At 38.4% G+C, this 12614-nt stretch overlaps 1 protein-coding gene across 4 annotated transcripts; it reads left to right on the top strand.

Moving 5' to 3' along the window:
* Positions 1-4696: 4696 nt before the first annotated feature.
* Positions 4697-7684, top strand: LOC121448647 (zinc finger protein 431-like). 4 transcript variants are annotated; one of them, XM_041652812.1, is made up of 3 exons: positions 4697-4730; positions 4931-4987; positions 6579-7684. In XM_041652812.1, exons 1-3 carry the CDS (start codon positions 4697-4699, stop codon positions 7682-7684), a joined length of 1197 nt encoding a protein of 398 aa, XP_041508746.1. The 4 variants fall into 4 exon arrangements, with proteins under 4 accessions (XP_041508746.1, XP_041508747.1, XP_041508744.1 ...); XM_041652813.1 differs by having other exon boundaries at positions 4931-4991; positions 6676-7684; XM_041652810.1 differs by having other exon boundaries at positions 4931-4991; positions 6508-7684.
* Positions 7685-12614: the final 4930 nt, after the last annotated feature.

The raw sequence follows: 12614 nt of genomic DNA, 5'->3' as shown, positions 1-12614 counted from the left end.
AGTTGACTGTTCAGTTTCCATGAGTTTGTAGGCTTTCTGGGGGTAGCATTGTTGTTGAATTCTAACTTTAATCCATGGTGATCTGATAAGACACAGGTGGTTACTAATATTTTTTTGTAACTGTGTAAGTTAGCTTTGTTACCGAGTATGTGGTCTATTTTCGAGAAGGTTCCATGAGCTGCAGAGAAGAAGGTATATTCTTTCCTCTTTGGGTGGAATAATCTATAGATGTCTGTTAAGTCCATTTGCTTCATTACCTCCATTAATTCTCTAATTTCTCTGTTAGGTTTCTGTTTGATTGACCTGTCCATTGGTGAGAGAGGAGTGTTGAAGTCTCCTACTATTAGTGTGTGTGGTTTGATGTCTGCCTTGAGTTTTAGTAATGTTTCTTTTACATATGTGGGCGCTTTTATATTCGGGGCATAGATATTCAGGATTGAGACTTCATCCTGATGAATTGTTCCTGTTATGAGTATAAAATGTCCCTCTCCATCTCTTCTGATTGATTTAAGTTTGAAGTCAACTTTCTTAGAAATTAGTATGGCCACACCTGCTTGTTTCTTAGGTCCATTTGCTTGATAAGCCTTTTCCCAGCCCTTTACTCTGAGTAGGTGCCTGTCTTTGTGGTTGAGGTGTGTTTCTTGTAGACAGCAGAACGTTGGATCCTGTTTTCGTATCCAATCCCTTAGCCTGTGCCTTTTTATAGGTGAGTTGAGCCCATTGACATTAAGTGATATTAATGACCAGTGGTTGTTAACTCCGGTCACTTTTTTAGTAGTAGGGTTTGTGTTTCCCTTCTTTGAGTTGCGCTGGTGAAAGGTCTCTAGATGACTGAGTTATTGTGGGCATTGTTGGACTCCTTGGTTAGTGATTTTCCTTCTATAATTTTCTGTAAGGCTGGATTTGTGGCTACGTATTGTTTGAATTTGTTTTTATCCTGGAAAATTTTGTTTTCTCCATTTATAGTGAACGAAAGCTTGGCTGGATATAGTAGTCTGGGCTTGCATCCATGATCTCTTAGTTTTTGTAGTACATCTATCCAGGACCTTCTGGCTTTCATGGTTTCCATATAGAAGTCAGGTGTAAGTCTGATAGGTTTACCTTTATAAGTAACTTGGCCTTTTTCCTTTGCGGCTCTTAATATTCTTTCTTTATTCTGTGTATTTTGTGTTTTGATTATTATATGGCGAGGGGATGTTTTTTTTTGATCCAGCCTATTTGGTGTTCTGTATGCTTCTTGAACCTTCATAGGTACCTCTTTCTTCAGGTTGGGAAAGTTTTCTTCTATAATTTTATTAAGTATATTTTCTGTACCGTTGAGCTGCACTTCTTCTCCTTCTTCTACTCCAATTATTCTTAGGTTTGGTCTTTTTATTGTGTCCCAAATTTCCTGAATGTTTTGTGATGAGAATTTGTTGGTTTTGCTGTTTTCTTTGATCAGTGTGTTTATTTTTTCTATGGTATCTTCAGTGTCTGATATTCTCTCTTTTATCTCTTGTAATCTGTTGTTAGTACTTGTTTCTGTCATTCCTGTTCGTTTACCCAGATTTTCCATCTCCATTCTTCCCTCGGTTTGTGCTTTCTTCATTGCTTCCATTTCATTCTTCATGTCTTGAACCGCTTCCCTAACCTGTTTGATTGCTTTTTCTTGTTTCTCTTGGTTTTCTTGCGTGTCTTTGAGCGATTTATTCATTTCCTCTACCTTTTTGTTTGTAATCTCTAATTGTTTATGGCAGTTTTTCACCTCCTGTTTAAGGTCCTCTATTATTTTCATATAGTTCACTTTTGAGTCGATTTCTTCTATTTCTTCAGGAGTAGGGTGTACAATTCTTCTTATTTCGGGATCCCTGGTTTCTGGTGATGTCATGTTGCCTTTCAGATTATTGGAGGAATTCTTGTATTGGCGCCTTCCCATCTCTTCCTTCAAATGGAGCCAGGAGAGGCCTGGTCTCTTGGTCCAGACTTTGCTGTGATTGACTCTCAGGGTATATCTCTTCAGTGTAGAAGCAGGAACCGTTCCCGTCCAGATGGGATTCCTCCTCAACCGTCCTGATGGGATTCCTCAGCAACTAAACAGGGCCGCCGGTAGCCCAATGATCCAGGGCCAACAGGATGAATGGAGCCGGGGGGGGGGGGGGTGGGGGGGTGGGGGTGGGGGGGGGTGGGGTGGGGGTGGGGTGGGGGGGTGGGTAGGGGTATCCAGGAGCGCGCAGGAAGCCTGGTGCCGGAGCTGAAGGTGCCCGGCTCCCTTACAGGGGACCCTGAGGCCTGCCCGGCTGGCAGGCACTCACCGCTCTGGGTGGGTCGCCTTAGTTTAGGAGCTTAAGACTGTAGTTGAGCGCGGGGCAGGGTTGGGGAGGGGTGCTGGGGGTGCTTGGTCGTGCGAAAGAAAGACAGCCCTGCAGAAGGAGCTGGGGGAGGGGGTTTATGCTCTCTTCCGGGACAGTCCGCCCGCCCCTGGGTAGCACACACTCACCCGTCCTGATGGGATTCCTCAGCAACTAAACAGCGAAAGATGGAAATGTTAAGAGAAATGACAGAAAGTGGAGATTGAAATCATAGAATTTCAGTTGAAATTGATTAAGCTGGAGGTTATTTGTGTGATATTTTGGATCCAAAATATTTCTTTTTCTGCCTCTGACCTGGAAATTTAGTAAAGCAGAATTTAAAAATATGAGCTAATTCCTTAAATGGAATATTGAGTGTGGTGGATGGTTATTACTGATGATTCATTCAAGACTACAGTAAAAAAAAAACACCAAATGGGGCAGAAATAAATGAAAATGAAAAAGCAGTTTATTATGGTAGTCAATTACTGGAGCAGGCAGGGATTTTCAAGGATTTTATCACCATTATAGAGAAGGCCCTTGCTATAGAATGGAAGCCTAGCAAGGTGCTCTAATGGTAAGACTCCATTCACATAAGCATTCAACTTATGGAAGGTGTAAGCAAAGTGATTCTTAACTGTAACCCTAAACGCATTTTTCTTCATTGGTTGCCATGAGCCTATTGTGACCCAGGTCAGAATGTAATTGATTGAATGAAAACCTCTTATATAGGAAGATGTATTTGAACTTGTCCCTCTTCTTGTCAACTTTCATTTGATTGCTTGTGAATCCAGTAGGAGGAGGAGCCTTTCTGGATGAAATTCCTCATTGGACATGTGATATGAGTTTCTATAGCCACAACCTATTCCCTGTTCTTTGTGCCTGCTATGTTGTGGTTGATACTAATCAGTCAGCTTTCTTCTTTTGCTGTCATGACTTCCCTACCATTATAAACTCCATCACCAAATCACATAAGATTCAGCAAAATTAACTGCTATTTGATCCTAAGACAGTTTGGTAGCCTACAGTTTTCATTTTTGTTTGTTTATTTCTGAATACCAGATTTGTCTGTATACCCCTATATGTCCTGAAAGTTGCTGTGTATACCAGGCTGGCTTCAAACTCAGAGATCCCCTGACCCTGATTCCCAAGTACTGGGATTAAAAGTGAGCCTTGATTTTTTTTTTGTTTTTATATTGTTGTATGATGGTTTTGTTCCTATCAAGCATATGCTGTTGTACTGAGCTTCACCCATATCTTGAATTTTAAAATTTGACAGAGGGTATCATTATGTTTCCCAGGATGGCATGTATTCATGACATTGATACTGGTTGTGCTTTCTGAGTCATTGGATTGCAGGTGCATCACCTTCTTCCTTCCTATTTTGTTTGTTTGAATTTTTATTTTAATATGAGTATTTACTTGTACATGGATATGTACCATGTGAGTGCCTGATCCTTACATTGATTAAAAGATGGAACTAGGAACCCTGAACTTGGAATAATGAATAGTTGTGATCCCCCCATGTAATTCCTTGAGTCAGACCAGGAGTACTCTTTACTGTTGAAACATCTTTCCTGCTCAGTGTTGATTATTTGTAATCAACATATATATTTGATGCTTTCATTTGTCCAATTATAACTTTTTAAACATCCAGTGCCTTTTAGTAAAATCTTATTTATGTTGCAGTTTAAATTGAGACACTTCAGGTTTCTCATAGATGAATAAAGAGCTGGAGTAAATAGATAACTCTTTTCAGGAACTACAGCAAAAACCTCTGAGTTCTTTCTATCTTTTATGTTTGTTTGATTGACTTTTAAATGGAAACAGATCCTTAATATATATTTATGGCTGTCCTAGAAGTGATTGCATGGACTAGGCCATTCAACTCAGAGGCAGATAGATATATGCCTCTGCCTTCTGAGTGCAAGGATTAAAGGCATGATTCAATACACCCAGCTTGCCTATCTTACTTTTCTTTTTTTGTAGTTAGAAATTAATCATCCATACAATTTCTCTCATGTGTCCTCTGTACTGTTGATCTGTTTACTTATCTTTTATTGTTTGTTAATAGGCATTTCAAAGGGTTCATAAATTACAGAGGTGAATCTTCCATTCAGTTTGTTTCTAAAGTGACTTGGTAATTAAATTATGTCTATTTCATAGAATAAGTATGGGGAGCACCAAAGTTATATGACTATACTGTCAAAGAAGTATACATTTGCAGTGTTGTCAAAGTCATGATTTCTGTTGTACAAATGTATGGAATATTTCAGAATGCAGTGACCTATGATGATGTACATATCGACTTCACTTGGGAAGAATGGACTTTGCTGGATCCTACCCAGAGGAGTCTCTACAAAGATGTGATGTTGGAAACCTACAGAAACCTTACTAGTATAGGTAAGACTGAATTATATTTCATGTTTTAAAATAAGGGGACAATTGTTCATTGGTAGCTGGTTCTCTTTTGTAATATGATTGAGGAAGAAGAAGAATGAAATGAATAAATCAGGCATGGCTGCAAGGTTCAATGCAAATGGTAACAAATTTTTTTTACACATTTCAATATATAACATACATATTCTGGCATTATATTTTAGGATACAGTTGGGAAGACCATAATATTGAAGAACATTGTCAAAGTTCTAGAAGACATGAAAGGTAATTTTCATGTGTAAGCTGATAGAATTGTATCTCTGAAGAATGTGTAATCCATCCTATAAGCTTTAAACAAAAGCAACAGTGTAAATACTAAAGTGCATTGATGATTTTTAAATTCTCACAAAATCATATACCTTAATTTCAGATAAGTGAACTGCATTTGCAAGCCATTCTTTTAAGAAGGAAGATAAGGAAACAATGTCTTAACCTATATTAAAATTTGAGTCATAATATGATGAGAGCTATATTGTAGAATTATCAATCTATTTATTTCATGAATATATATATATATATATATATATATATATATATATATAAAATATATACATATTGAAAAGGTGACAAGTATCTCTCTAAAACTCTATTATACTAATAGTCCATAGAAAAGGTAGTTTAACTCATAGACTTGTGACTGTGCAAAGTTTAGTGAGGGGGCAGTTAAAGTCATCAGTCAAGGGGCAGCTGTTATGGAGAGGCCTTAATCCATATACCACAAGTCTATGAACATAAAGTCAAACTGTGTGAACTCAATGTGGAAACCTTATATTTGTTATTTTTCTTTTACTAGGTATGTCATATGTTACTCTGGATACAAGCCCCATGAGCATAGGGATGTGAAAATAGATAACATACCTTTTTCTCAGAACAATTAGAAGATATGTAGCAGTCCCCATTATGAATATACTTGTTGAATTTGTTGGACAAGTATATAAGTAATTGGTTTTCTAGCCTCATTGTTAATATATCAGTAAGCTCACATTTCAGAAAAGCATCATGAGTACCAGGACTGTGTAAGTACTTCTGTTTGTCATAGTTCACTTACCAAATGTAGTATCACTCACAATATAGGAAACTTTATTTATTTATTTTTTTTTTTAGTTTTTCGAGACAGGGTTTCTCTTTAGCTTTGGAGCCTGTCCTGGCACTAGCTCTTGTAGACCAGGCTGGCCTCGAATTCACAGAGATCCGCCTGCCTCTGCCTCCCAAGTGCTGGGATTAAAGGCGTGCGCCACCACCGCCCGGCTATAGGAAACTTTATGAATGCAACAAGGGTGGTGAAGCTCTGAGATTTTTCTGTTCTCTTCAAATAGGTAAAAATTCTCATACAGAAGAAAGATTCTGTAAATGTGAACCATGTAATAAAGGCTGTTATCTATTGTCTTCAAAGATGCAAAACAAGCCTTAATGAAGGCGAACAACAAGATTGTAAACATGGTGATAAAACCTTAAGATATTATTTCTCTTTAAAATTGGACCAAATTGTAAAATTAATTCATACAGATAAAAATATTCAACAATGAATGTGCTAATTCTTTAACATGTCCCACTATCATTACAGGCATGAAAAAAGTCAAACTAGAGAGAAAACATCTGTATATACTCAATGTGTTAAAGCCTTCACATGTGACAGTCATCTACACAGGTTTGAAAGAACACATACTAGATTGAAACCCTATGAACATAACGAATGTGGTAAAGCCTTTTTACATCACAGTCCTCTTCAGATACATAAAAGAACACATACTGGAGAGAAGCCCTATGAATGTAATCAGTGTGGAAAAGCCTTTGCATATCACAGTAGTCTCCGAAAACATGAAAAAAGCCATACTGGAGAGAAGCCCTATGAATGTAATCAGTGTGGAAAAGCCTTTGCACGTAATAGTAGTCTCCAAATACATGAAAGAAGCCATACTGGAGAGAAGCCCTATGAATGTAATCAGTGTGGAAAAGCCTTTGCACAACACAGCCATCTTCAACATCATGAAAGAACCCATACTGGAGAGAAGCCCTATGAATGTAATCAGTGTGGAAAAGCCTTTGCATGGCATTGTCATCTACAAGAACATAAAAGAACACATACTGGAGAGAAGCCCTATGAATGTAATCAGTGTGGAAAAGCCTTTGCATATCACAGTAGTCTCCGAAAACATGAAAAAAGCCATACTGGAGAGAAGCCCTATGAATGTAATCAGTGTGGAAAAGCCTTTGCACGTAATAGTAGTCTCCAAATACATGAAAGAAGCCATACTGGAGAGAAGCCCTACGAATGTAATCAGTGTGGAAAAGCCTTTGCACAACACAGCCATCTTCAACATCATGAAAGAACCCATACTGGAGAGAAGCCCTATGAATGTAATCAGTGTGGAAAAGCCTTTGCATGGCATGGTTATCTACAAGAACATAAAAGAATACATACTGGCGAGAAGCCCTATGAATGTAATCAGTGTGGAAAAGCCTTTACACATCATAGTAGTCTCCAAATACATGAAAGAAGCCATACTGGAGAGAAGCCCTATGAATGTAATCAGTGTGGAAAAGCCTTTGCACGTAATAGTATTCTCCAAAAACATAAGAGAAGCCATACTGGAGAGAAGCCCTATGAATGTAATCAGTGTGGAAAAGCCTTTGCACATCATAGTAGTCTCCAAAAACATAAGAGAAGCCATACTGGAGAGAAGCCCTATGAATGTAATCAGTGTGGAAAAGCCTTTGCATGGCATTGTCATCTACAAGAACATAAAAGAACACATACTGGAGAGAAGCCCTATGAATGTAATCAGTGTGGAAAAGCCTTTGCATGTCAGAGTTATCTCCGAAAACATGAAAGAAGCCATACTGGAGAGAAGCCCTATGAATGTAATCAGTGTGGAAAAGCCTTTGCATGGCATGGTCATCTACAAGAACATAAATGAACACATACTGGAGAGAAGCCCTATGAATGTAATCAGTGTGGAAAAGCCTTTGCACGTCAGAGTCATCTCCAAATACATGAAAGAAGACATACTGGAGAGAAATCTAATGAATGTAATTAGTGCGATAAAGCCTTTGCTTATAGCATAGTTATTTTGAAGGTGCCTCAATGCCTGTGTTATAGGAACGAATGCTTATAAGAGAGAAAGTTGCATGTGTGAAAAATTGTTTGTTTAAAGAGTTGTTTTAATTGTAATTGTGTGATGTCATTATATGTTTGTGTGAGTATGTAAAGTTTTCATGTTTGCTTCTGAGAATGTTTGACCCTCGAATCATCTTGTAGCAAGAATTACAGGAAGTTGTCAAAAATTAGGCCTTGGTCCTAGGAATGAATATTTCTTAATTGCCCAGCCATGTTTCTAGTGCTGTAAATATTTTAAAGCCTGTTTGTATCATGTTGAAGTCAAGAAATAGGGATAAACACATATGAGAGAAAAACTCTATTCCTGAAAATGATTTTGTAAAGACGTTGGACATCACAGTTGTCTTCAGCTTCAAGAAAATAAACATGTTTCATTTATTTTTGTAATAGCCTTGAAGGAAGTAAATTAGAGCCATGTTCACTGAAGACTGATGTTAGAGATCACTTCATTGTGGTTTCTACTTTGAAACATTTGAGGTAGATACTAAAATGTGCTTCATGTGTGACAAATTCATTTCTTGCCTCTAAGACTTTCCAGAAATTAGAAAAATCACAAATCTTGCTTTATCAAGAGTTGCTGTTTGAGTGTAGCCTATGTTTGGCTTCAGAATATGTGAACTATGAGGGAAAGGGTATTGGAACATGCACACAAGGGACACTATATTTTGGAAGAGGAACAAGAAGTGCTCTGAGAGACTGGAAAAGTTTCTACTAAAATACCAATTTTTCAAACTAGAGCCCTGTGTTTCCCTAGGGTGTAATGGCAGAGCTGGGAAGGGCTGTGCTGGCTTAGTAATTTGATTTCTGCTCATCTAGTAAGGGAACTGCTACTGTCTTGAGGCTCAGCTGGGCAAGTCTAGCTCTTGAGGGACTCTGGGCAAGCCTAGCAATCAGGAGCACCAGTGGGAAAGTAGATTGTGATCTATGAGGGAGCCAATAGGGAGCCATGTGAGTTGTTTTTCTTTTTCCCTAAATTGTATATTTTATTTCTACCTCCAGTTCTTATCCCACCTTCCTTTGAAGAGGTAATACTAACTACCATTATGTGATCGGGGAATGACTGTTCTGGTTTGTTTCAGCTGAATTTTTTTTAATTTATTTATTATGTATACAGTATTCTCAGTATTCTGTCTGCATGTATTCCTACAGGCCAGAAGAGCGCACCAGATCTCACAACAGATGGTTGTGAGTCACCATGTGGTTGCTTGGAATTGAACTCAGGACCTTTGGAAGAGAAGGCAGTGCTCTTAACCACTGAGCCATCTCTCCAGCCCCAAAGCTGAATTTTTTTTGGCATCAGGTGGTAGTATTATGGTACCCTTCCATAGAGCCTCTCATAAAGACCAAAGTCTCAGATGTAGACAGAGTTGTCTGGGAAGCACTAACATATCCAAAGTCCATAAGACATTCTTGACGGACTCACAATAGCTTCCATCTGTTAGAGGATTCCACTTAACTTCTACAGTTGGACTCAAGAGTGATGAGCCCACAACCAACTGTCACACCATTTTATACCTGTTTCATCAGCCAGAAGTCAGCATGATGCCCTCCCCATGTGACTTCTGGATAGGGAGAAGAGAGGTATTTAGTATCATTTAATTTGGAGGTTAAAACAATCCTGAGCCTGTCCTTCTTTGCTGTGTGCAGGTGCTCTAGGTGCCAAGGTCTGATGTCTCACATCCGTACAGAATCTTTTTATCAAGAAAATATTACTGAGATTGGCTATCTAACTAACATCTCATGTAGACTTACATCTAATGTCCGTGGAGTGTGAACTGTTGTGTTGTTAGCAATCCTCTTATCTTTTCATTAAAATTTCTTGTTGAGTACTGAAGGCCGATGCAGGTGTCAAAAATTAATCTTTCTTTCTGTGTTGTCAATGCCAGTTGAGCATCTAGTCTTTAGAGGTCACTTGTGCTTGGAAGGAACCTCAGATTCTTCATGTCTCTCTGTTATCAGTTGTCCATCAATATGAGGATAAGTCAAAAGCTTTGCTTTATGTACTGTGGCTTCCTGTGAAGCCTTGAAGAAATCTTTCCCACATTGATCCTCCTTTTGTACACTTGATAATGATTCCAATTCATTGATTGGGTTCTCTATGGGCTCCATGAACAGGACAATAAATGATCAATAGATAGCCTTTGTTCCTATGGACCTCACTGATCTTGTATAGAAATGAGAGAAATATTCCCCCTTTTGGTCCATGTAATGACATTAGAATAGCCTCTAAGAATGATTATTAAACACTAGAAGATCAGTTTTATACTAGTTTTGTGCTTTTAACTACTTTATAATACTTCAGGAGTCAGACACAACTCAATAAACTTTCTTTGGCATACCTTTCAACCACTCCTTGAAATAGTTGGAATCTGACCTTGCAAACTTTAATAAATAAATGATTCCTAAGTCTCATCCTTATGTACCTTAAACAACTTACTCAGAACTTCATAGCTTGTAAAACCTTTCCAGTCTTCTTTATCCTGGAGCCATCTAGTCTTAATCTTGTTCATACATCTAAGTCCTTTTTTACTATGGTCATTTACATATTTATGTTCTTCTAACATGTTCTTTTATGTACTTCTTCCTTTCTGCTAATATCATCATAAGTTGGAACATTAACAAATATGTTTATGATCTGTTGTGAGAATTTTCTCCCCCATGGAAGGGGCAGAAGCAGTTTCTATCCCATAACCATAATTCCCAATGAAGATACAAACTACAATTTCACCAAAGTCCATCCTGGGAACCAACCAGTGTGTTTATTGAGCTTATTTACTGAGCATGGTTGAAAAGATACATAAAAGGGGTTTTGATTCTGTGGTTGTTTGAATCAAAATGACCCCCAAAGTCCCATGGAGAGGCACTATTAGGAGATGTGGCCTTGTTGATTATGGCATACCATAATCACTTTCTGCTGCCTGCTGATCTGGATGTAGAACACTCAGCTCTTTCTCCATGCTTTCTGCCATGATGATAATGGACTAAATCCTCTGAAACTGTAAGCCAGGCCAATTCAAATATTTTCCCTTGTAAGTGTTGCTGTGGTCATGGTGTCTCTTCACAGCAATAGAAGCTCTAACTAAGATACACAGAAGCAGCACAAGGCATGTCTCCATCCAGTATGTACAATGGCTCTCCCATAGCTGCATATGTGGAGCTTACCTTCTCTCTACACTTCAACTGCCCATATACTCTCCATTACAACATTTTTCTCAGTGGACACTCATGGTAAATTTCTCTGTGGTTTTGTAGCCTGTCCTGGGACTAGCTCTTGTAGACCATGCTGGTCTTGAACTCACAGAGATCTGCCTGACTCTGCCTCCCAAGTGCTGGGATTAAAGGCGTGTGCCACCACTGCCCGGTTTAAATTCCCACTTTCAAAAATGGATTTCTCATAGGTGCTAACACAGAATCAAGATCCACTCAAATGGTTCCCTGGCTACATACTCTAGCTCATTCTTAAAACCACAATGTCCCATGTCATTAGGGATGAATTGCATATAGTTGCCTGGAAAAGAGGCTGTGTACTAAGATCAAATGGGATGCTATTTTCTTGATGGAATATCAACATTCAGCAAAACTGATGGTGGTCATCCTTTGTAAGCAGCCATGGGTGATCATGGGAAGATACCAAACGTTTGTCTTAAGATAGTGCTGAGCAACAACAAATGAAAGAAAGCTGAATAGAAACTGTATATGATAATGTAATAAATTTGTTTTTCCTCGGTACAAACTGTTCAACTAAACATTAGATAAACACAAGGCGTTATTCATATGATCCATGGCATCACTACTATAACCATGCTTTTGGGTTTTAAAGTAAGTATGTAGTTGATTCCAAGAAACAGCAAATACATAAGAAAATATCATGTAATTGATGTTTACAGCATCCAGTACAACACAACTAAGAAATCCCTCTTAAAACTATGATGCTCCAGCTTACTCTAGAGAGTTACACAGGCAGCCTCTTTATCCATTATATAAGTGAGTATCTCATTTGCTCCTTTCACTACAGACATGTATAAATAAAAGTTAAATAAATATTTACATTTGAGCATCCAAATCTTTAATAATCCTGATTAAAATACTACTTGTCTTTGGAGTATTTCTGAGCCAGCCCTCCCTCAGGTAAATTCTACTTGGTGTGACTAACTCTCCTAAGCATTCGTCAATCCATTATATCACCAATTCTAGTCTTCTACATTGCGACTTAGTACTGGAGTACTGCTCAGTACATGAGATGCCATTTACAACTTCCACAAATTAACTCCAAATGGGCCTTTCACTTAAATGTCAAATGCTAAGCACAGAACTTCTAGAAAATACTTGAAACTAGGCCTCTCTGACTTTGGCAACCTGCCTAGGCTTTGGGAGGTTTCTCTTAGGCAATGATGTATAGAGAAACAGCAGAGCTCTGTCTCTATTATCAGGAATATGCTTGGGAGAGCTGGTAAAGATGTGGGGCCAGGGCCTTTGGAAAAGGGTTGTTTCAGATCCTCAGAACCCTAGACTTTCCACAGAAGGATGGAAACTGTGGTTATCAGTTCTAGCACCACTGTGGACTTTGTTTATAATGTTCTTGATTTACCTAATATTCCTCTTGTGCAACATTGCCTGATTAGCCTCTTTCTGAATTTGTATACTTCCTTTTAAAACCAAACCCATTGATTTACCTTTGCAAGAGTCTTGCTGTTGAATTTGATGTAAATCTCCAGCCAATCTGAGATATG

This window comes from Microtus oregoni, unplaced genomic scaffold (genome assembly GCF_018167655.1).
Source record: "Microtus oregoni isolate MIOR12 unplaced genomic scaffold, Mior012 000005F_ref0000423, whole genome shotgun sequence".
NCBI classification, from domain to species: Eukaryota; Metazoa; Chordata; class Mammalia; order Rodentia; family Cricetidae; genus Microtus; species Microtus oregoni.
This window is presented reverse-complemented; position numbering and strand designations above follow the sequence as displayed.